General features: G+C 37.1%; 1 protein-coding gene across 7 annotated transcripts in view; it reads left to right on the forward strand.

Moving 5' to 3' along the window:
* The window catches only part of PPP2R2C (protein phosphatase 2 regulatory subunit Bgamma), a 186,729-nt gene that overhangs the window by 134,992 nt on the left and 28,538 nt on the right, over positions 1-23,199 (forward strand). For all 7 annotated transcript variants that reach the window (XM_068679858.1, XM_068679864.1, XM_068679860.1 and 4 more), the window contains 3 exons: positions 685-797; positions 2,365-2,542; positions 21,168-21,332. In XM_068679858.1, the coding sequence (XP_068535959.1) occupies positions 685-797; positions 2,365-2,542; positions 21,168-21,332 (456 nt within the window). The remainder of the gene's footprint in view (positions 1-684; positions 798-2,364; positions 2,543-21,167; positions 21,333-23,199) is intronic.

Genomic DNA, 23,199 nt, shown 5'->3' on the forward strand with positions numbered 1-23,199 from the left:
ATGATCATATCCATCATCAAAAGGGAAGGGTGAACTTAGGTTTTGTTCCATTCTCTGAGATTATTTATTTTTTTTTATTTGTAATCCACTTTTCTCTCTTACCCTTGCAATACATTTCTCTTTGTTTTGTTTGTTTGTTTGTTTAATCAGTTATTTCTGCTGCTTTCCCTTGTTAGGAGGGCATTTTTTTTTATTTCACACAATGTTTTCTTTGCTGGAACTCATGATGTTGTACCAATGCATCATGGCCCACTCCCACAACAGGCCAGGCAGGTATCATTGGTCTTTCTTCTTATATAGTTAAGAAGCAACTTGGAAAACTGGCTTTAGTATCTGGATTGTTTCCTTGCATAGTCAAATTGTCAAGACTGACCTTCAGCAGTGAGCTATGAGTGGTTTTGGTCCATTCCACCTGCAAACTGCTGAGTTGGATACACATGTGCTCTGCAGGGTCTGTCAGCCAACAGAACCCTCAGACTCACTTGAGGGCATGGGATTTTCTTTATGAGTATTTTTTCCGTTAGCAACATTGGTTGGATGTGCAAGATTTAGGGACACGGACTGTTTTAGTGTGAGACTTGGCTGAGACAAGGTGCAGAAGTTTCTTTAAGGAATAGTTTGTGAAAGGGGAGTAACCACGTTCAGAATTCCTATGTTGACAGAAAGCTGTCTTTTCTTTTAAAGATAAAACAATCAAGTTATGGAAAATTACTGAAAGAGATAAGAGACCAGAGGGGTACAACTTAAAAGATGAAGAAGGAAAACTTAAAGATCTTTCTACAGTAACATCACTACAGGTAAGCTGTTGTCTTTGTCCAAAATCCAGTTGTTCCTGTACAAAGAATGTAGTTATGTCTTACTAATTCAGTAAAAGATTTAAACATATAAGTAGTGATAAGTATATATATATGATTATTCTCATTGAAGTTTTAGCCGACTTGAATCTATTGCGTGTTTTTCAAGACACAACTGCTTAATGATATAGTGACCAGGACAGAAATGTTTCAACAGTTTATCATCAGTTTTATTTTTCCTTATAAAATTATCTCAACATGACTTAATATATTTTCACAAGGGATTCTGGAATGTCGTGTGCTGGAAGCAGTCTGCTTAATATTAAAGAGTGTACTCACCGCATTCAGAGTAACTGAATTAGATGGTACAGCAAAGTTCAGTCTCATCTTGATTACAGTAGTATAAAAGAATCATCTCCTTTCTGAAGAGTGGGATTTGCAGTAGTTTGTGCTCCAGTGAATGCAAGGCTCTGCATTGCTGATGAATGCAGTCATGGAGCTCGTATAAGCATGTATGATGTTGTAATAGAGTTTTGCTCTCAGACTGCAATGGCTGAATTCATTTCAGGCATTTTTCCAAAGGAAGTAGCTAAAGGTTATAACTAGAAGGCTATGTTGTATAAATGCTGCTATTTCATCCATGTTAAAAACAGTCAGCTCCCACTTCCAAACCAAACCAATATTATCTATTGTGAAGAAAAACCTCCAAAGTCAGAAGATCTACATGAATAGAATACAAATACAATGAAATACCTATTCTGTATGATTAAGCAAACAAAAATGTTTAGGATTGCTTATAACCTGAGAATTCAGAGAACCATTGTTTTGTTCCTTTAGCAGCAAGTTAAACTCAAAGCTTTAACTCCTCTGTGTTCCTCTTTAAATGATCTTGTGGACTGATGTATGATAGATTTTTTCTGATGCATATTCAACCACATTAAATAGTCCTAATTGAGCTTTGCAGCCTGTCTGTGTTTAATGTTTTACCAACATGGAATAGATTGGCATTGTCTAGATATTGAAGCATGACACTGAAGTGACACACAGGGAAATAACAAGGGTGCAATGATATTTGTTTTATAAGATTTCATTGATTATGTTTTGCAGAGATTATAACCTGTTTGTCCCTTGTCTTTTTTTATGAGATAGAGATATCAAAAGAAATACTGTAAGTGATTTACAGAAAACAGCAAAGTCTTTAGTAAAATCAAATACTAGGAATTCATTGTTTGCTTGCTAGAGCCACAACCTCCTGCATATGTGGGACACTAGCTCTTGCTGTGAGACTGGCCTGCACTGTGGCAGCTGCCAGTGCCTCTCTTCCAGTGGTCCAAGCTTTCTGTCACTCTGCCTGGTTCTCCATGGCTCTTGTGTCTGTTCTTTCCCCTTGGCGAGGATGGCCTAGCCCAGCTATTCATCCATAGAGAAATTCAATTTGCATACACCACTGAGAAATTTTATAATTTCACCATCTTTGAATACTTGCTCTCCATCAGACTCTCATCGTGCTAGCAAAAAATAAAAATTAAAATTAAAATCATACTCTTCCTCTGATTTGTTTTTTTGGCAGGTGCCTGTATTGAAACCTATGGATTTGATGGTAGAAGTCACTCCCCGGAGAATCTTTGCTAATGGTCACACCTATCATGTCAACTCAATATCTGTCAACAGTGACTGTGAGACATACATGTCAGCAGATGATCTCAGGATTAACCTCTGGCATTTAGCAATCACGGATAGAAGCTTCAGTATCCTTTATTGTGGTTCTTTTCTCAGTGTTGATAGCATTAGTGGGACTTAAGAGACCCATTTTAAAATATTTTTTCTGCAGATTTAAAAAAATAACCTTACACTTATCAGAAGCCCTGCAGTGTTTGTAACAGAAAATGCTCAGATATGATAAAAGAAAGCTAAGAGGTTGCAAAATTCAGGAAATGCTGTGTGAAAAATAGCAGTCCTGGAGTTGGTTAATGACAAGTAAACAGGAAAGTGATGCTGACCAAATAACTATCCACCTGACTGGCATAATTTATACCATTATTTCCTGAAGATATTTCATGCTGAGCCACCCCACTTTTTCTTTTTTTTTTTTCTGAAAGGTCTGTCCTTACTTGTGTCAGTGTCCCCTGATCTCCATCATCCTTCTTCACAAAACCCTTATGTCTGAGATGTGCACAGTTTGGGGGTTAGGCTCAGCTGCTTCATGTGAGTTGTGTTTTGGGGTTAGTGCAGTTGTTGTGGTATCAAGCACTGGCATCGTCCTGAAAGCTGTGTTGTGGGATCATTCCAGTCACCTGTGAGGCTGCCCCTGCACTGCAGTGGGATGACTTGCAGGAGGAGCAGAATAAAGGGAACCAAGAAAAGTGATTCTCGGCATTTTGCCGAGATAAAGGGACCACTAAGACAAGAGATAGGTTATGAGGCCAGCTCAGAATATTGTCTTCCTTTTGTGATTTCTGCTGTTTTGTTTGTTTGTTTTGTATTTAGAAAGGAATTAGAAGACTATTTCTCCATGAAGGCATATGATATTAGATGATAAGGGGAAATTGTTCTGCTGGGGACAAATTCCTGAAAGAAAACTCCAACATGAAGGGGTGTTCTTCCTGTCCATAGAAGTCTTCCATGTTTCTTCCTTCATAAGCTTGTTTATCTATGGAGCTTGGCCCATACTCTGTTTCAGTCACAGGGAAAAAAAAATAAAAAAAATCATTAAATCAAACAACTATTGATGTTCTTAAAAACAAAAACCAAATGTTTTTTGTGCCTTTGCAGTGTCAAATGACAGTTGCCTTTACCTTTTAGGATTGTAGATACTGTGAAATTGGAAGCAAATTGAGGAGATAGTCCTTTTCTGTCTTTCAGCTGTCTAGATTAAGTGAGCTAAATGGTGCCTTCTTTAATAAGAATGGGTTTTGGACCAATTTATATGTGGTCTTTCAAAGCACAGCAGTATCTGCCGTTGATATCCAAGCAACTGCACTTCTGTCATTTCATAGAAGAGAACAGAGTGGGAAATTTTTTTGCCAGCACACCTGTGTGGAGTAGCACCATGGTTTCTGACAGCATCCTTCTCACTGTAGCTTCACCCTGCAGTCTTGTGTCTGTCCTGGACACTTCTGTAGGTGCCTACTGTGTGTTTTCTTCCTTTCTTCTAAAGCAGAGCAGTGAGTCAGAACAAGCACAGCAGTCTCTGTGTGTCTGTATATGATAACACTCCAGAATACTTATATGTCTTTGCTTTTGTTGTGTTAAAAGCCATTTTATAAAGTATGGATTGCCAAGAGAAATATTTCTGACAACTTAAAAAAATATATTTATATTTATTACAGTTCATGAGGACAACATGAGTTTTTATTAAGTCATTTCCCATGGTTAAGAGCTTAGTGACTGAAATATCAGCCCCAAATGAATTTTTAATCCCCAAGTGTGTGTAAATCCTTGAAAATAAAAGACTTGCTATGGGGGTATTGATACAATTAGAACAGAAGTTTTGTGTATCTGTTGGTGGTAAACAATTCTTAGCATTTATGCAGAGGCTTTTATTTTCAAATAATTTATATATATTGATCAGTTTGTCTTCACAAAAGGATAAAAGGCTGGTAGGTGGATGGATTTGTCTGCTGTTTTGTGGATGAGGATACTGAGACAGAAAGTTTAAAGAAATTGCTTGTGAAAGCTATACATTTTGTAGTCTGATTAACATTTTATTTCATTTACTCTTTGTATGAAAATATTTTTATGCAGTCTTCCAAAGTGCTTGGCCTTCAAAGATGCTTTAAATTCTAGCAATATACCTGCAAAGAGATGGAAAACAGAGTCCTATGATCATAACTGCTACGACGTGTCTTGATGATACAGTATGGACACCAAAGGTATATGAGATGGAGTAACTTTTTAGTATCTTTCTACTTCTACTCCTGTATGATCAACTGTTGTATTCAGCCACAGCTGTGCGGACTGTTTTTTCAAGCATCAGCCTATTCCTGTTGTGGAATACTTAGTGATAAGAATACATACTGATAAGTAAGTTTTTTAGAGTTTGTGATTGAATCTTTGATTTAACTCCTGAAACACTGCATAGTTTATAGTAGCCTGTTCAATTTCTCAGGATGTTTGAGGATGTTTTAGGACTGCTGATGAAGCAAGAAATTCAGATTATGTTTCTGAGTTTTTGGATGGGAAACATTTTGTTGTATCTGATGCAGTAGCATCATACTATTGGGATAGTAATGCAGCTAATTTTGGGATAACTGGATTTCTGTGCTGGATACAGGTCTTGCAGCTTCTTGGTGGTACATGTGAAAAAGCACTTGGCAGAATTGTGATAACAGAGTTTAGACAGCAGTAGGAGAGAATATTTGATAAAGAAATGGTTAATGTTAGGGGGCAAACGTTATTTGCTATATTTTGTCCATAGTGGCAGCAGATTGACTTTTGTGCCTAGATACCACGTATTCATGAGTGTAGTTTGACTTAAACAGACTGTATTCACTTCTGCTTCAGACAGTAGAGGTTGTACCTGTACTCTGTTGTCTGACCCAGAGCAACAGGCAGATTACTTTTACTTAACTCTTTGACAAACAAAAAAGTTAAGGTAGGCATGCCAAACTAATAGGTACAGAGTATTGCTCATAGCAAGGGATTACTGGACAATCAAAATAACTGGAAGAAGGGAATGAGTAAGGTAAACATGTATCAGATATCACAGAATCACAGAATTGTCTAGGTTGGAGGAGACCTCAAGATCATTGAGTCCAACCTCTGACCTAACACTAACAAGTCCTCTGCTAAACCATATTGCTAAGTTCAATATCTAAACGTCTTTTAAAGATCTCCAGGGATGGTGACTCCACCACTTCCCTGGGCAGCCCATTCCAATGCCTCACAACTTTTTCCACTTAAAAAAATAAATAAAAATAAAATATAAAAAATATATAAAAAATAAATTATTGTTATTATTATTATTCCAAATAGTGCCTTGCAAGTCCTTGTAAAATTGCAGGGGCATGCTTTCTACTAGGTTTTGAAATCTGTCCAATAAAGAAAATGCCTTTCTGTCCTACAGAAAACCCAGTTACATAAAACTCTCCTGGAAATAGATTAGCTTCTGGTAAAAGCATTGGGCATGCAAGTCGCAATTAGGACTAGACATATTAAGATGAAAAAATTCTGCCAAGTAAACAGTTTAAATTATAAATGAATGTTGCTGGGCTTGGTGCCTTCTGCTACACAGCTAGGAGGACAGGCAGGAGAAGGCTGAAGCAGTTTTAAAAATGCTTGCTTCACACCTTTTTATTAGGTGTAAAATGGAAATGAAACATTTTTATTTATTTATTTATTTATTTTACACCCAAGGCTTGATTCCTTGAAGTACATGTTTACATGTAGAACACTAAATAGAAAATATTTTGGTCTGAAGTGGCATTTGTTAATAAGAGATCTGGCAGTGATACGTATTTGTCTTTCTACTTTCCCTCAGAGACAGCACTGCTCCATATAATGAACTACAATCTGTTTACCCAAGAGGCTGGTTGTGACAATGACACAACAAATACAGTGGTGGAGTTTCTGGACATTCAGCTCATGTTTGAACATCTTTACAAATTACATGGGAAAGGCTGGAGAAAAACTGTCAGATTAGCAGTGATATGCTAGGTCTTTTTTCAAGTAAAGTAGTTTATCTTGTAGAATTTTGTTTGAGAACAGTTGGTTTATAACCATTCTAGCAGTTTTACAAATCACCAAGAATTATTTATTTCTTCGGAAACAAAAAAACAAAGCAATGCAGATCTTAAGTTAATTCTCTTGCTGGCCTCCTTGGAAAATATATTAATTCAGCTTTGCAAAATTTGATCAGAATATGTGCTTTAGATAAAGCCTTAGGCAAATCAAATGCAATTAGTTGTTTTCTGGTTTGCTTTTTTATTAGCATAAACACTATCTGGGGTGAAAAGCAGAGAAGTGAATTTTGTGCTAGGGCTGTGTAAATTTTCATGAGGCATATGCAAGACTTCTGTACAGTGCTTCCCACTTGCAAGCAGATTTGCTCAGTATTGTTTGGGCAGGAGGAGGCAATGGAGAGAAGAAGGTGAGAGGAAAGAAGGGGGAAGGTCAGCTGGTAAATAATTACTCATATAAGGCTTTTCTTTGCTGAAAGGTTTTATGTGTTTGGTTGTGTTATGGAGAGAGAGTCTCACTGTCCTTAATTATAGATGATACTCTTCAATGGAAAAGAAGTGAGGGAAAGGTTGCTGTATTTGTTAATGCTGTCTGAAATGGCATAGCAGTGTTGCCCATAGCTTAAGCCTTTAGATAAGTCATCTTGGGTGTAGTGAATGAGAGAACAGGACTGCTGGAAGCATACTGATAAGGCTTACTTCACATCAGCAGCAATCTTTGGACTATCTAGCTGCACTAAATATTCTTTATGAGAATGTGTTTGTATCGCTCATAGAACTGTGTAGCTCATAGCACTTGAACTCCCTTCATTTCCTGGTAGCACACTATTTCACTCTGGAGGCTGTCATGGCATTGCTATGGAAACAACATCACCGTTTCCAGCATGTACTCATCTTGAGACTCATCTTGACTAAAATACTCATTTCTCAGTCAGATCAATATAGTCCAGTGTTATCCCGTTTTAATAAAAAATTCCTTCTTCTGTGTCCCAAAAGGGTTAAGCTAATTAGCAAATCACCATAGGGCCTTCTTATAGTCTAATATATTCCAGCATTTGAAGCATATCGTGGATAGTCAGATCGTTAGGCACTGTATCTTGGGGAACTTAATTTACTTACAAAGCAAACAACAACAATAAAAGCAAAGAAACAGTAAAACCAAAACATCACAGTACATAGATGGAGACCAAGTTTGTGGCAGCCCCTTGTTCACCTGTATAACATGGGGCTTTTAACATCGTGCTCTGGGGGCAGGCTGGGGAAGATATCTAGTCTAGCAAAATTCCTGTTACCTGCCTTGGTGCTATACATTTGAATGCTAAACTGAAAAAAAATATGCAGTATTCTCTTAGCATTCATGGCACTGGAAGACGACAGGTTTATGTCCTTGAGTGAGATAAGGTTTCTTCTATAAAAATTCCTCAGACACGATGACTGTGCACAAGCTGTATTCAGAATGCATTTTCCATGCTCACAAAAAATGCCTTCACTGTATGAGAAACTGCTCCTGCCCCCACCCCAGCTCGGTTTTCCTCAAGCATACACATTCTGTTTGGAGAGTTTGCAGATGTTATTTCTCTTCTTTTGAGAGAAATGTATAATATATTTTAGTACTTCCTATTCTATCAAGAAAGTTTCTGCCACCTGCATCAGGGGCTTAAAAGGTATATACTCTGCGAGGAAGCCATATTCTAGCAGAGTTGCTACCAGCTAAATTTGAGTAGCTTTTCCTCATATTTGTGGTGTTCTTGTATTCTTTACTTCCTGGAGTCCCCCCTTCTCCCACATGCGTTGTCTCTGTCTCTCTCCTTTAAAGGCAAAGTGAAGATGTCTGCAAAGCTAAAATCACACCTGTAAGTCAGAAGTAGGGGATTGCAGAAAGGATTGCAGTATGTACAAGCTATCTGTACAGTTTGGCAAGCTCTTTTAGAGTGTAGCTGTTGAGGATTGGTTGCTTTGCTCTCCTAATTAAAACACTCCTATGTGAATAACTAAGGGAAAAAAAAGCTATTTTCAACAAGCTGCTTAGATTCTGGATTGATGTAATGTAGTCTTTACTTTCTTTTCTTTCTTTCTTTTTTTTTTTTTTTTTTTTTTTTTTCAGTGGGGTAATACTGGCCTTGTAAAAATAAGAGCTGACAGTAGGGAATGACTCTGTCAGGGATTGTAGTGATAGGACAAGGAGTAATGGTTTTAAACTAAAAGGGGGTAGATTTAAGTTAGATATAAGATATAAGGAAGAAATTCTTTACTGTGAAGGTGCCGAGGCAGTGTCACAGGTTGCCCAGAAAAGCTGTGGATGCCCCATCCCTGGAAGTGTTCAGTGCCAAGCTGGATGGGGCTTTGAGCAACCTGGGTTGGTGGGAGGTGTCCCTGCCCATGGCAGTGGGGTTGGAACTGGAATTTACAACTATCAAAAGTTTATGCATCCTCCTAGGAGATACAAGAGTTGGGAAGGTGACAATCTCTGTTAGACAAGGTAAGAGTTAAAGTAACTTTAAACAGTGTTTTTTAGAGAAAAAAAAAAAAACATAGTGAAATGTGCTTTGGCCTCTTTTCATTTTTTTTTTTTTTTTTTCATGAGTCAATCAGCATTTACTTTATATGTTTGAGGCCTAATTTAACATTGCAAAATGTGATGATTTTGATGAAGTCCAATAATCATTTTGTTTAAGCTGAAATATAAACTACATACCAAACATCACTGAGGTGTACGAGCAAAGCTAGACAGAGTTCCAATATCAAGATTATGTATGCACCATAAAAAGACTTAATATAGATTAAATTGGAGAAATAACTTAGAATAAAACCCTATCATCATTTTAATGGAGCTGTTAAGCAATATTACTAGATATCAATGATCAAATAAAGCCTGTTTTTCTTTAAGCTGTTTTATATTCTGTAGGGGTCTACACTAATTAGATATGTAATAATAGATAAATAATAATTAAGAAGAATAGAAAAAGAGGAAAGAATTCTCTGACTGTTAGACTGGGGACCACACTGACTCCATGGGTATGTAATTAAACAATGCATCTGGCACCTGTTCTTCATAACCACTGTAGTCAAATATAGCATAAAATGAAGAATTTTAAGCTTTAAAAAAAAACAAAACTCATAAGACTACTGAAACGAGGATTTTTTGAAATGTGGTAGCTGGGGAAATCCTTGATGTGTGTTTCTGCTGCCTGATAGGAATAATACAGTAGGGATTATTTTATTTAAATCGCACAACGTGTGTTTTTAGTGTCAGCTGAAGACTAAAATTAATGAAAAATTAAGTATGTATAACTGTAAGTTGCTATCATCTCTGAACCATATAGAATCCTGATAGTAACAGGGCTTTTCCTAAACTCTCACCAAATTCATCTGTAAGAAAAATGCTGTGTCACTAGAGTAAAGTGCCAGGAGGAAACTGCAGTTCTAGAGTCACTGAAAGGATTTTGTCTTATAGCCACTGACATAGATGTAGCTTCTACAATACTGTTATTCAGAAAAATACAGGCATTGAATTGGTTCTGCTTCTGTTGAGGTAAAACTATGCCCGACGCAAGGACACAGCATTATCTTTAACATGATCATAATCTACTGTAGAATATCATAATTGATTACAGTTTTTAAGCTTTTCAGAGCCAAGACGGTCCTGTCTTTATCTTGTGCAAACTGTGGACTTTATCTATAACTAATGTATGTGACTCAAGTAATAAATAATAATTCTAAGCAGTAAGGCTGTGTGAATAGTGACCCTAAGAACCTTAAAGGTGATTTGTTTTCAAGAAATACAGTGAAGTCTCCTCATCTTTTAGGAGACTCTGATACCAGATCCTGAGAGCTATGAAAATGATGAATAAATTTGCAAAAGCGGTCTTCGAAACTTTTGTTTGATTTTGTTTCTTGCCCAAGGTTACCTTATGATGCTTGTCAGAAACTACTGCATTTTAACTGTTCTCATCACTTTAAGTTGACTCATATCTCAAGAATTTGACTATCTGCCAGTCAGACAGAATTGGATGAAAAATCACATCTGATAGCTAAAGGTGAGAGATCAGTGCTAGTTAAACAGTATTTTAGCATCGAATCACTGTCTGAGACCATTCTGCCAGACTGCTGAAATGTTCATTGTAGTGAAAGCAAACAATACATGGCTGGAGGATCAGATATCAGTGTCTTCAGGGCATGGGATAGAACTATGAAAATATTCCCTATCTAGCTGTCCTCCAAAAATACACAAATCGAAAGAGTTGAGCCTGACTGTGAAAAACTAATTATAGCTGAGGCCTTTGCATTCTTGGCAATGATGAGTCTTTTCCTTTTTCTGGAATTGTTTTTAAAGAAGTTAATTTAAAGTGATTTGAGCATAGCTATAGCCTTGGGATAATTACTGCACTGCAGATTTATTGTTTAATAAAAATATTAATTTGTTAATCAGAATACCTAATTTTCTTACTTATCACTCCTGTCCACACACTATTTGAATGAATAAGTATGTGATTCAGTTATCCTTTTAATGGATTTCTCCTTTATCTAGACCTCCATCTTCTCTAATGCAGTTGTCCCCAAATAAAGATGCATACCCATTATGTAGTTGCTGCAGAGGTAAGGAAAAACATAGCCAGCGGCATTAAAATATTCTTGGTTTTTAGAACCATACAAGGAATTGCAAAAAAACAAAAAAGAAAATCGTCTGGAGTTGCAGCAGATGATAAAGCATAGCGTGAAATCCTGAGCCCATAAAAGCCATGTCAGAACCCTTTAATAGTACACTAAAGAACAGCACTAGGATTTCACTGTGTTCGTATATTTGTAGAGTGATCAAGGTGACACAACTATAAAGGACACTTGGAATTTTACAATAGGTACAAAGATATCTTTTCACAGATCTCCACAGAGTTAATTGCTTTCCAGTCTACTTGGGACTGTTCTTCTGCTTGTAGCAAGCAAATAACCATTTTGCACCAGAAATGCCATTTAAAATCCCATGATCTCAAGCTTTCTCAAGTTCGTTACTGTTGGAGAGAGAAACAGCACTTAGAAGAGATGAAATTGATGTTAACATCATCAGACAGATTTTTTCACCCTAGCAGTTTATGCCATGAGATTTTTCAGGTTTTATCTGGAATCTGAGATCCTTCAGCAGAGAGGGACTTAGAAACCATAGTAAGAGTATTAAATTGCAGCAAAAAGGTCTCATCACAGAAATGATACTCAGCTAAGTAGCACTCACATTTAGCATAACATGACTGCAGTCAATGAAGTTATTTCTGTGGAAGTGGGTAACAAGATTCAGTCCAAGATTTATTGTCCTGCTAATTTTATTTCTTCAGATCAGTTTTAATCAGTATGGTGTCAATGTGGAAGATTTTAAATTGCATGCTTCTGTTTCCTCCTGGATTAATGTCTCACTGAAGCATTTTTAAAATGAACCATTCTCTATTGTCATGGGTGCAGGTGGTGTGTCCAACCTGAAAAACACGTATTATGAATTTATTGAAAGTTAGAGAGAGAAAAAAAAACATTTACACAGTTCCAGGTACAATTATATGAAAAGATAATGTATAAATAATTCAATCAGCTCTGCCAGAGGGGAGAATTCTTTTAAATGGGTCTAATTATTCTCATTCCCTTGTGAGTTTGGACTTGAAATTAACCTTGCAAATCACAGTCTTTTGTGGAGTATTAATATAAAGAAGAAAATGTAACTTGCTGTGTTCATCAGCTAAAATCTTTTAACTTGAAAAGCATTCCACAGAAGAATGGAGAGATAATAAAAATGCCCACGCAGTCATCTGAGTTATTGAAAGCCAAGTAGTCGGTACCTCAGTGCTCTGAGTCTTTAAAACCTGAGGCCCTGGAAGGTTTTTTTTGTTTGTTTGTTTGTTTGTTTTTTGCTATTGAGGTAGCTGGGGTACTTCTTATTGATACAGACATTTCAATTTTTCATCTACTATCATAATACGCACTGGGAAGGATTGCACTGAAGTGGTGCCATTACATATGAAATTACAATACTTTCCATTTAGGGAGTTCACTTTTAGGGCCTTTGGAACAGAAATGTTCTTGTAAATAAAAGTCATGTTAATTTAAACAAAGTGACAGGACCAGAGTTAAGGCTAAGTCTATTGTGACTGTTTTCATAGTGAGTAGTTATGTGGCTTGTCTGGAATCAATGTTCTGAAAAGAGATCAAGCAAACAAACAGACAGCTCTGAATATCGAACTCCTTTGCCTCAGAGATAACCTGCATGTTTCAAACTTCCAGAATCCATATTTCTCTGCAGCGCCTAGAGACAAAGCTGATGGGCATTTTTGTAAATCCTTTCACATAGATTAAGCAACTAGCTAATACTCCTGCCAAAAGGTTTTAATAGGTGTCATATAATTTAATAGAGATGATTTTGAAAACTTTCACTCTGGAGATTCTCATGAGAACTGAATCTCTTCCTCATTTTCATTTTCACATTGCTGATTTTCAAGGATTTCTTGGCAGCGCAAAGATGCTTGCATGCAGAAGTGTCTGTATAAATGCTAAATTGAAGACTTTATTACTATTTTTAAAATAACTGTTTTTCAGAAAAATCTAGATTTTTTAAAGATAGATTTATTTGACTACTTCTATAACAAACATGCAGGGAGGGGGAGAGCATTATGCTCTAAAAGACATTTCTAGGTAGCTAGATTCTGCAAAAAAAGAATTAGTCCTTTGATTTCAAATATAAATTCACTTAAAATTTTACTTCAGTGTGGCATAAATACTGCTGCACTCAGGATTTCCACAAGGTATGTAGAAGAATAAATTGTATATAGGGAAGGAAGAATCCCCACCAAAATGCTCTAAAGAGTCTATACCCTCCAGCTGGAAATTCTGTACCTGCCTCTTAATAGGCAGGTCTTCCTACACTGCATGAGATTCTAATAAATATAAAGAAATACATTTCTTTATAGTATTGTCTGTTAGTGCAAAGACTATTCTTAAAAAAAAAAAAGAGAGAGAGAAAGAAAGAAAAAAAAGACATTTTATTTCTGGTTTCCCATAAGTTCTGTGGGAGGCAATCCCTGGCAACTTCAAAGATGCAGTTCAGTGAGTTATATTTGTTGTATTTCTCTGTACTTTGGGAGACTGCATTCAGCAAACCAAGTAGATCCCTCTTAGTTCTTTTCTAAATATCTCTATATCTAAATATCTCGTGACTGGTATCTGCTATCTTCCAAATATAACATTAAGCATTCCACAACAAACAATTAATTAACATGCAAATCTATCAACTACATGACTTTGAGACCTGTCAGTGATTGAGTACTATACACTGAAAACTGCAGATGTGCCTTTAAAATGACTGGTCTTTTCTGTTGACTCATCCACTTGATTTTGCTCTCAGCTGCATGTATATACAGAAAATAATTTCTTTGCTCTTGAAAAATTTAAAGATGCACGTGGTTGCAGCTAAAACAGACGTGACTGTGTCTACAGAAGAAAATGTGTGTGTTCTGCTGTAAAAAGCAGGCTGAAAAATCAATTTTTAATTGCATTAAAATTTTCCAGTTGCTAATTCTAAATTCTTAAAGTAAATTAATAGTTGCAATGTGTATGAATAGGCCTATATATGAGAAAGTTAGCATGCCATTTGTGCCATTGCAGTTCCAAAAGACAAATGTGATGCTAACAGAAAAACCTCTCAAAAAACTTTGCCATGTCATGCCTCAGTTTCTTATCTAGAGAGCATTGACCCTGATACTGACTCTCCTCTGCTTTGAACTTAACAAATGGAAAATGTTTCCTTTTACTACTTTTAGTTTCTTCCTGAATATCTCTAATTCTGAATTAAATATGAGACTAAATCCAGGAAAGGTGCCTTTGGTTCAGAGATTTGGGATAATGTATTTAAGGTCTGTTGCTGGTTCCCTGTTTAGGCTTGGATGAATCTTGTTAGTCCCTTAGTCTTGAGGGTCTCTGGTTCCTGTTAGCTGCCAGTGAAATGAATGAAATCTTGCTTTCTAAACATGTTTAAAGGGTCTAAATATTAACCTCTCTGCTCTTCATGGGTTTTTAAGTTTTATGGTGTTAGAAAACACAAGTAGAGAACTAAATTGGACATGAATCTGGCTGCAGCTGTAGCTATTAGCTTGTGAGGAAACATGGGCCACCTTTTGCACCAACGGTGTTGTCCTCAGTATGTGTGATGCCATTGCCCAAGGAGCACCGCTGCAGCACACAACCCTCATATTATCTATGTCATAAAAATGCTTATTATTATCAGTAAGGCAGAGGATGTGCTGAATATATCAGTGTATCTCTGGGTGAGCTAGATCTCAACAGTACCTTAGTTTTTATATCACTTGTTTACCTAATTGTATTACTTGTTTAACCTTACTTGTCTGCCTAATTCTCCGTCATGACTAGTCCTAGCTGAGTAGCTGAAAGCTTCATTGCTGCTGCAGCCTCTTGGCTATTACTGTGGCTTTTCTTCTTCCACTAACATCTCTTTTTCATCTAATTTAGGCTGTAATCTTTGAGTTATAAGAAACCTCAGAAGTTCAAAGAACGTTGTTAGCATTACTTAGTCTCTGTATGCACTTTGTACTTGCTCTTTATATTATGAGCAATCCTTTTGCTTTGTGTTTGCCCAGCACCTAACGTAACTGATCATGAGTTGGCTTTCCACATAGGGCTAAAAGGCCTGTAGCAGTTTCACTCTTTCTCTATCTCATAATCCTGATGAAGAAAACTGAAGAAAAATGCAGAAAAAAAGAAGCTGGAACCCTTTGTACTATCATAATGGCACCATCTAAATGCCTTTGATGGAAGCATTTTCTTGCCAATCCACATCAGCAAATTCCCACCAGTGTGGGACTGTTGCCAGATTTCCCAACTCCAATACAATATCTTGAAGAATCATTATTGTAAAGACCATAGAAGTAAAAATGGAATTGGGCTGACATTTTACTACTAAGTCATTTTCAAGTATGGATCAATACCTTGCATTAGCAGATATTAGGTACAAGGCAGCTTGAAGGAGCACTCTTATGCAGCAGTTTCTGTTTTTTTTGTGGTTCAGAAGAGTCAAATGGTACAGACAATGTAATTGCAACTCCCTGGGCTTTTAATAAAGCCCATATAGCACATGCTTTTAGTAAAGCAGTGGAAGAATGCTGCATGATAAAAAGCATTGACATTGTGGCTATTAGGAGTACTTAGAGTATAAATACCGGGTCATCTCTCTGCCTAAGGTAAGAGACTGGAATTGGACGAAAAGGCCAAATTCATTAACCTATTGATAATCCATTCCAGAGACCCTTGACTCTTGGACAACAGGTCTGAGAGTTAGAGATTCAAAAGCTGCACTCCATCCAGTGGTGTCCATACAGTTGTGACATGCTTATAGTTAAATTGTCCTTCAGCAGTGAAAATATAAACAATATCTTTAAGAAATAAAAAGAAAGGAGCAAGGAGGAAACTATGTAAAAGTTAGGGCCTGCTTCTTTCTTTCATAGTAAGTTGATGTAATCACATCATGGTGTTATCAAGCATACTGAGGCCTGATTCTGTGCCCGCTGCTCAGAAATATATACAACCTGCAAGAAAACTGTGGGCATTTGGAACTAATGCTCTCAGTTGACGCATGGTATAGGAATGATATAACCACCATGTAGGAAGTGTAAAACTAGTAGAGCTTGATTTGTAAGCATCACAGTTCCCTCCTTATAATGAAAATGGTGTGCACTAAATGACTAACAGAGGAAATCACTCGGAGAAATGCTTATATTAAAACAGTGTAGAGCCTCAGCAGGACCACAGCAATCAATTACCCTAAAGTGAAGCCCTGGCAGCTTCCATGAATTGCTATTGATTTCGACTCCTAGTCAGTGAATCTTTCTAGGTCTAGGCTAGAATGTAGGTGTGAGATGCAGACAAAATTAGGAGCAGGAACAACCTCCTGTGAAAAACACAGGGAACAGCCAGGTTGGGAAGATGTGTTATGGTGAATTTTATTTTTTGGAAAAGTGTGCAAATTTCAAAATACCAAGTCCCACTCAGGGGTAAAAATGAAGTGTCAAAGCAGAATATATTGAAATAAGAAAGATGAGGACATTTTTTTTCTTATAAAGTTATTATGGAAAATTCTGTCTGGCTTTCTAAATAAAGTCTCTGCTCTGCATTGCAGTTGAATAAAGGGGGTTCAGTTAAATTAATTTCTGTAGCCTGAATCCAAATATACCACTGATTTCCTTCCTATAATGAACCCACAGATCTTGCAAAAATGATTCCAAAATAATGATGTAAGATTCAGTCCCTTATGTGCTATAACTTCTGAATTGCAAGTTTGGCTTCTACAAAATTCAGTTTCTAATAGTATTCCTTGATGGTTTCTAGAAGATAAAGTAGCTGTTTGTTTATGCATACTGTTCACTTCAAAGGGAATTTAATCTGTTTTGAGGAAACTGCTATGTACACATTATCATACAAGGAAACTCATTCTGGAGCCTTTTTTGCTCAGCAGGAACCTTATGTATTTTCCACAGTCTTGTTATACACGTTTTGGCATGAACATAAAGCAGGCATGTTCATTTATATTCTAGCTGATCAAACGGAGAAGGCTGAACAATGGACATTTTGGATCAAGGTGAGGGCCATCTTTGTGACCTGCCCTAAAAGAGACTTCATGGATCAACATCTCACAGAAGGGAATATTTTTGGTAGACCAGTGGCCCAAAGGCAGTGCAACAGATCATCTTCCTCTTATTATCCTCATTTTAATATCAGCTGCACAACAGCAGACAAAACACTGGACTAGAACTAAACAAACCATATAACTGACATCTGCATTCAGTTTTCATCCCTCATATTGTGTGCTCTTGCAGATTGCTAGTCATGCCTTTCCTTATGCTCTTTCCTACTTCCTCTTGCAGTGTTTTGCTTCCCTTTCTCTCCTCCCTCAGATCTTTCCCTACAGCCTCATTCCCCCTCTCAGTCAGGTCCTGTTCTGCCTGCTAGTTCTGCTGTGGTCTGCCTCTGCTGTTGGTAAAGGTGACCTAGTCAGCCTTAGCCAAAGCTCAACGTTATGTTACCTGAGAGTATGTTTGTTGCCTTTAATATACTTAATTCCTGGTCTTGTAGCTCTACTAACCCAACTGTAACAACATCGTTTCTCACTATTGTGTGACCTTCCATTTCCATTTTGCTGTGAAGAGCATCTGCTGGCCTCTTCCTAGCCTTATTCCATTTCACTGAGCCAGGAAATGGAGGGGAGTCGTGGTGTGTAAGATGGCAAACAGCTTGGTTAGGAGGAACTGAGACCTCTTTTATTTTTTTGAGCAACAAGATAGTTTCTTTTCCTTGTTTTAATGTTAATGACTTAAAAGTCTGCCAATGCACCCCAGTAGCTGCCAAGGCACCAGTTCAGCCTTCCCTCAGTGCAAGTATGTACTAGGGATGGAAATGCCTCCTTGTCATGCATGTGTGGGAGTGAAAGCTGCGTGAAGACCTTTCTCATTTTCTTAGGGAAATTCCTACCCTGTTTGGGCACAGGAACATCATTTTTTTGTTTAGGACAACAGAATTTTGTCCCTGTGTACTGCCACCAGTAGACTGTTAAGTGATTTGGTCTCTTAGAAAGCTTTGATCCTAGTTTTTTCCTCAGACTGGAAATGGACCACATGACGTGGTACAACAGGACTCAGAAGTGACTGTGGTACTTCAGATGTAAGTCAACTGGGGAGAAGGACTGTGACCAAGTCAAGACATCGCTCCACAAGATACAATTGCTAGGAAGCCATTAGCATAGGAAGTGGCCTTACAGCTTTGTGCTTGCTAAAGGGAATGTTTTTCCCTTTAGCAATGGAATTTTCATTTGATCATTTTTTGCCAAATTCCCTCTTCATTGAGCTCTTTGATTTCAGCAAATGGCCTGTTTCTGAAGCATGCTCTCCGGTCCAATTTTTAAAATACTTTTCTTCCATATGACATTGTGCTTAAAAAGAGGAGGAAAAGACACAAAGGGAAGATGGAAAAATAGAAATGCAAAGTGTCTCATGGGAGATGCTTGCCCTTACCATGTCATGCTAGTTTAAACACAGTTCCCACACATCACATGTCAAGCTGTACTTGATTGTTTTCAAATAGATGGCAAAAAATCATGAGAGGAGGAAAATGTTCTGTTGTGTGACAAGTTCTTCATTTGATACATTGGGTTCTGTAGCTGTCATAGGAAAGTCTGTTTTTTCATCAATTATTACAAATGTATCTGGAGTAAGTCGCTTCCCCATCTCTCTATTCCTTTGATTGTTTTCTTTGATATAAGTGCTACTGTTTTTTTTTCTAAATCTATTGAAACAATGAGTTTTCTGTGGTGCATTTGCTGTATGATCCTCACTAGGCAATGAGGTTCTTTCTCAGTGGAGATTTAGATCACATCTGGAAATGCAGTCTGTTTCAAGTATTTTATGCTTTTCTGGCAGGAGAATGGAATACTTAATTTCATTATTCAGCATAGGGTTATTCATTTCATACAATGAAAGGAAATTCATCAATATTGTCTTCAGCATCCAGAAAAATGATACTTACCATGACTGTTTCACATACTCTATTTATATTTTATATCTTTCTCATCACTCAGCAATTATTCATCTCTCTGCTGAGAGGTGAAATTCTTGTATTGAGTTACTATAATTTCTCTGAACTCCTGAAAGCAATTCAATCACTGAAAGCAATTGCTTTTACTTAAATATATTTCTTGAGACAGATTCAACAAATACCAATAACCGAATGAAGGTTACTTTTTCCTGTTAATTTTCAAGAATATTTAGTGATGCTTTATAAGAGAAGCTAAATCAGTGTAGCTACATTTTAATATTCACTGCACTAATACTAATCACGATAGATTCTTGGAGATGGATGCAAAAATGATAGTGCAAGTAAGTGGGAATGCAGTTGAAGTGAAACATTAATTAATTCCCAGCTGTTATTAAATGTCACAAGGTATAGTTTTGCTGATATTTTCCTTTTCAAACCACTTGGTTTAAAAACAAACAAACAAGCAAACAAAATCAGTGTGATGTATTTGTCTATGCAAAATCATCAAGGTAATTATCTATGAATCTTTCGTATTGTTATGCTTAGTTTCACTATAGTGTCTCTAAATCTGCATGTTTGAGAAAGATCAAAGTATAGAGCATAACGTTGGTGATAAACTGTACCCTGTTCCCACAGAAATCAATTAAAGGTCTTCCATTGGGTAGTGGGAACAGTGGGAGCAGAAACCAGCTTAGTATCATGATATGTGGTTTCTCTTGCCATCACTAAAACAGCTTTTCTCATTTATCTTATCCTCTGAGATGTTTAAATTTTGAACATCAGCTGATTCAAATTTTATGTTTGGGGAATCCAGGCACTGAGATGATTTGTGTTTAGGGCACTGAAGTGGGATTCAGCAGATCTGGGTTTGTTCTGTCATGCATTTCCCAGGTGGTCTTATGCAAATAATTTTTTGCCTCTCTGTGCCTCATCAGTAAAATAGGGTAATGCTACTCCTCGTGTTCGAAGGATTTGTTAACATTTGGATGGCTTATCTATAGTGGATTGCTGAGGGCCATATGAAAATGTACAATCTTATTTAAATATACTGCTTTACATATACATCCTTCTTTCATTTTATTGCCTCTACACCTGCTGCTTTCTTACAACTGCCTCATGGGACTCTTTCATTCTTTTTTTTATCAGCAATCTTCCACAGGCTGGCCTTCTCCCCAAATACATGCTTGCTAGGTCTTCCCTGGGTTTTAAGCTCACCAAAGCAGGTAACATGTATGTGTGGATATGTATTATGTATGTGCTGGAGAGGTCTTACGTGAGTTGTGCTTCAGGTGGAAAATATTTGGTGATCCACCTGACAAGTCTGTGCTTGGAAAACTACATCTTCAATGTATTGTTGTTCCAGATTATGTCCATTTAAATGATTCATATATACACTTCGCAGTCACAAAAATTCATATTGATGTCAATAGTGAGCGTCTTTTACATGAAAAAAAGAAGAAAGCCATTTCAGATACTTCTTTTGCAAGTGTTCAAAGCTGAGTAGTGAAATCAATACTGTGCACAATCTTATGTTGCAGTTAAATTTTTATTTTTTAGGAAAGTATATTATACTAGTAGATAATCACCCAAAAGTATTTCCGTAAGTGCTTGTTTTTGTCCACATCTGCCTTTGCAAAAATGTATGTTTGTTTGAGACTTTTAACTTAAGTCACACGTATATTTAGCTTAAGTTACATGATTGTAAAATGCAGTGCATCTTTACTAGAGTGAGCAGCTCAGAGTTATACATTGTTCCCTATCAATAAGTATTATCTGGGCTAGAGCAGTAAGGTCAATAGCAAATACAGGAGATTTAGCTACCTACGCTCTATTAGTTTAATGAAAGTGAGAATTCCAAATCTGAAATACTGAAATACTATTTCTTGGATGTCCTTGTGTGCACAATATAGGCAAATGTTGACCCACTAATGACACCTGCTCTAAAACTGTTGTTGAATAGGGGTTCTTCAAGTTTCATCCAGATGGGGCAAACAGATGAGTATATCTTCATCTAAGAGCATTAAATTTATGGTTGCTTTTTAGATAGCCAAGCTTCCTTCAACAAGGCGGTAAGAGTCATAGTTAGCCTGCAGACAACTCCATTTTCCTTAATGAAACTTCCATTCAGACATTGTAGATATAAAGCCAGCCAACATGGAGGACCTGACGGAAGTGATTACAGCCTCGGAGTTTCATCCCCATCACTGCAATCTCTTTGTCTACAGCAGCAGCAAAGGTTCCCTGAGACTCTGCGACATGCGGGCATCAGCACTCTGTGACAAACATTCCAAGCGTAAGTCCTACCTTATATTTAGCTCCAGGTGTCATTGAAGTCTCCTTGTTTGTGAACAGTTTGGAGATGTATGAATACCCCAATGTGTTAGCTTCTTAATTGCAGGCACAGTTGAAAAGAAAACAAACAAAAAAAAAATCTTCTCATCCATACAAGTATCATCTATGAGATTGGTTAGTGTTGTGTCTGTGACTGGTCTCCCTTTTGATTCTTACTGAAGACATTATTGAAGAATCCACAACTGTTTAGCAAAAGACAGATGATAACTAACAAATGAATTATTTGGGAGAGGGGCGTATTTAAGTAGGTGAGCCTACTGATTTGAATATACAGCTACTGTTCTAAATTCTGCACCAAGAAAATTCTGTCATTCAAACTCTCCATTTTCTGGATTCAAAAATGTTGGACCAGATGACCTCCAGAGGTCCTTTCCATCCTCAAGACTTCTGTGATTCTGTGATACTTTTTCAATAATGTTTTTGCATTGAAACAGAGAAAATAATTAATGCAATAAGTAATATTGAGCAACTCAAAACAAACAAACAAAAAAAACCACACTATTGTGTTGTCATAGAAGATATCATCTGCTCTAATGTGATTTTATATATCCTGTATGACTGAGACAGAGCCACCAGTTCATGACAGTTTGTATTTGAAGCCTGTGTAAGAACAAGGAAGTACAATGTGAGGCTGTCTTTGTTCTCAAAGTAAGGGATGAAGGAAAATGTGTGTTTGTAACATCTTGCTATCAGGTCTTTGTAGCTCTTTGACAGAATATAGATTATCACACCAGTACTATGGCAAGCCCAGGCATTTTGCCTTCTGCAAACAATCTGTTTATTCCTGCTCTTCTAAGAGTGAAAAACAGCAGACAAAGACATTGTGTCATGTGGCTGTTTCCTATGAGGAGCTAAGAACCTAACGAGCTGTGGTGGCTCAGCTTTAGCCACCTTCAGGACTGGGGCTTCTAGGACACTTCCATCTCACAGAAGTGGGTGTTTGGTGTCTTTGGATGTACAATCATTGGGGAGGAAATTCAGGAGAAATTCAAGCACTTTAGAGTTTTTTTGTAGATTTTTTTTTTAGAGTTTTTAGACTTTTTAGAGGTTTTTTTTTGTTCCTACCTGAATCTTTTGAGGAAGGTGGGTCTTGCTGGTAGGAGAGGGGAAAGAAAATGTTTGAAGATTTAAGTGTGACATACATGTTGCACAAAAGCTATATTTTTAACTGAAGCAGATGTATTAGAGAGCTTATGATTAGACCTTTTGGCTGCAAGGAGAATTGCATATGCTCAAAACCTCTTAGGATGAGATCTCCAATTATAGAAAATAAGCTTTCAGGACAATTTCCGAAGCAGACAAGTGTTTTATGTTTGTTACCTCTATCCCCTTATACTTGTAGGGAGAATTCAGTACCATGAAGTGAAATGCAAGCACAGTGTGATCTGGTGCATTGTTGTGGGTTATCCTTTCCCACTTGTTTTCTTCCTTGGTACATTCATTTCTTCCTGCTAATAGAACCTACTTGCCCCTGTACCTCAGTGCCAAATGCCAATCATAACCTATTAAAAACAACAATACAGTAACTGTGGATGAAGGAAGGCATTTTATCCCAGAAGGGAGCGTGAGGTCTAATGGTCATTGATTAAACCCTATTTTCCAGATCTATGAGTTAGAAAATAGCCATTTAATGTAGCATTGCTGCACTGAACTCAAGTCAAGCTCATTGAGAAGCCGAGTGTGTAGAGCATGTACAGTACAAAATTGAGAAGCTAATGGTAGAGCTTACAAAGCGTTACAAGGAGTAGGCTCATGTACTGCTGATTGGAGTGGTTTCAGTATAGCTCTCAGTGGCATGCAAAACTAAT

This window comes from Anas acuta, chromosome 4, assembly GCF_963932015.1.
Source record: "Anas acuta chromosome 4, bAnaAcu1.1, whole genome shotgun sequence".
Classification (NCBI taxonomy): Eukaryota; Metazoa; Chordata; class Aves; order Anseriformes; family Anatidae; genus Anas; species Anas acuta.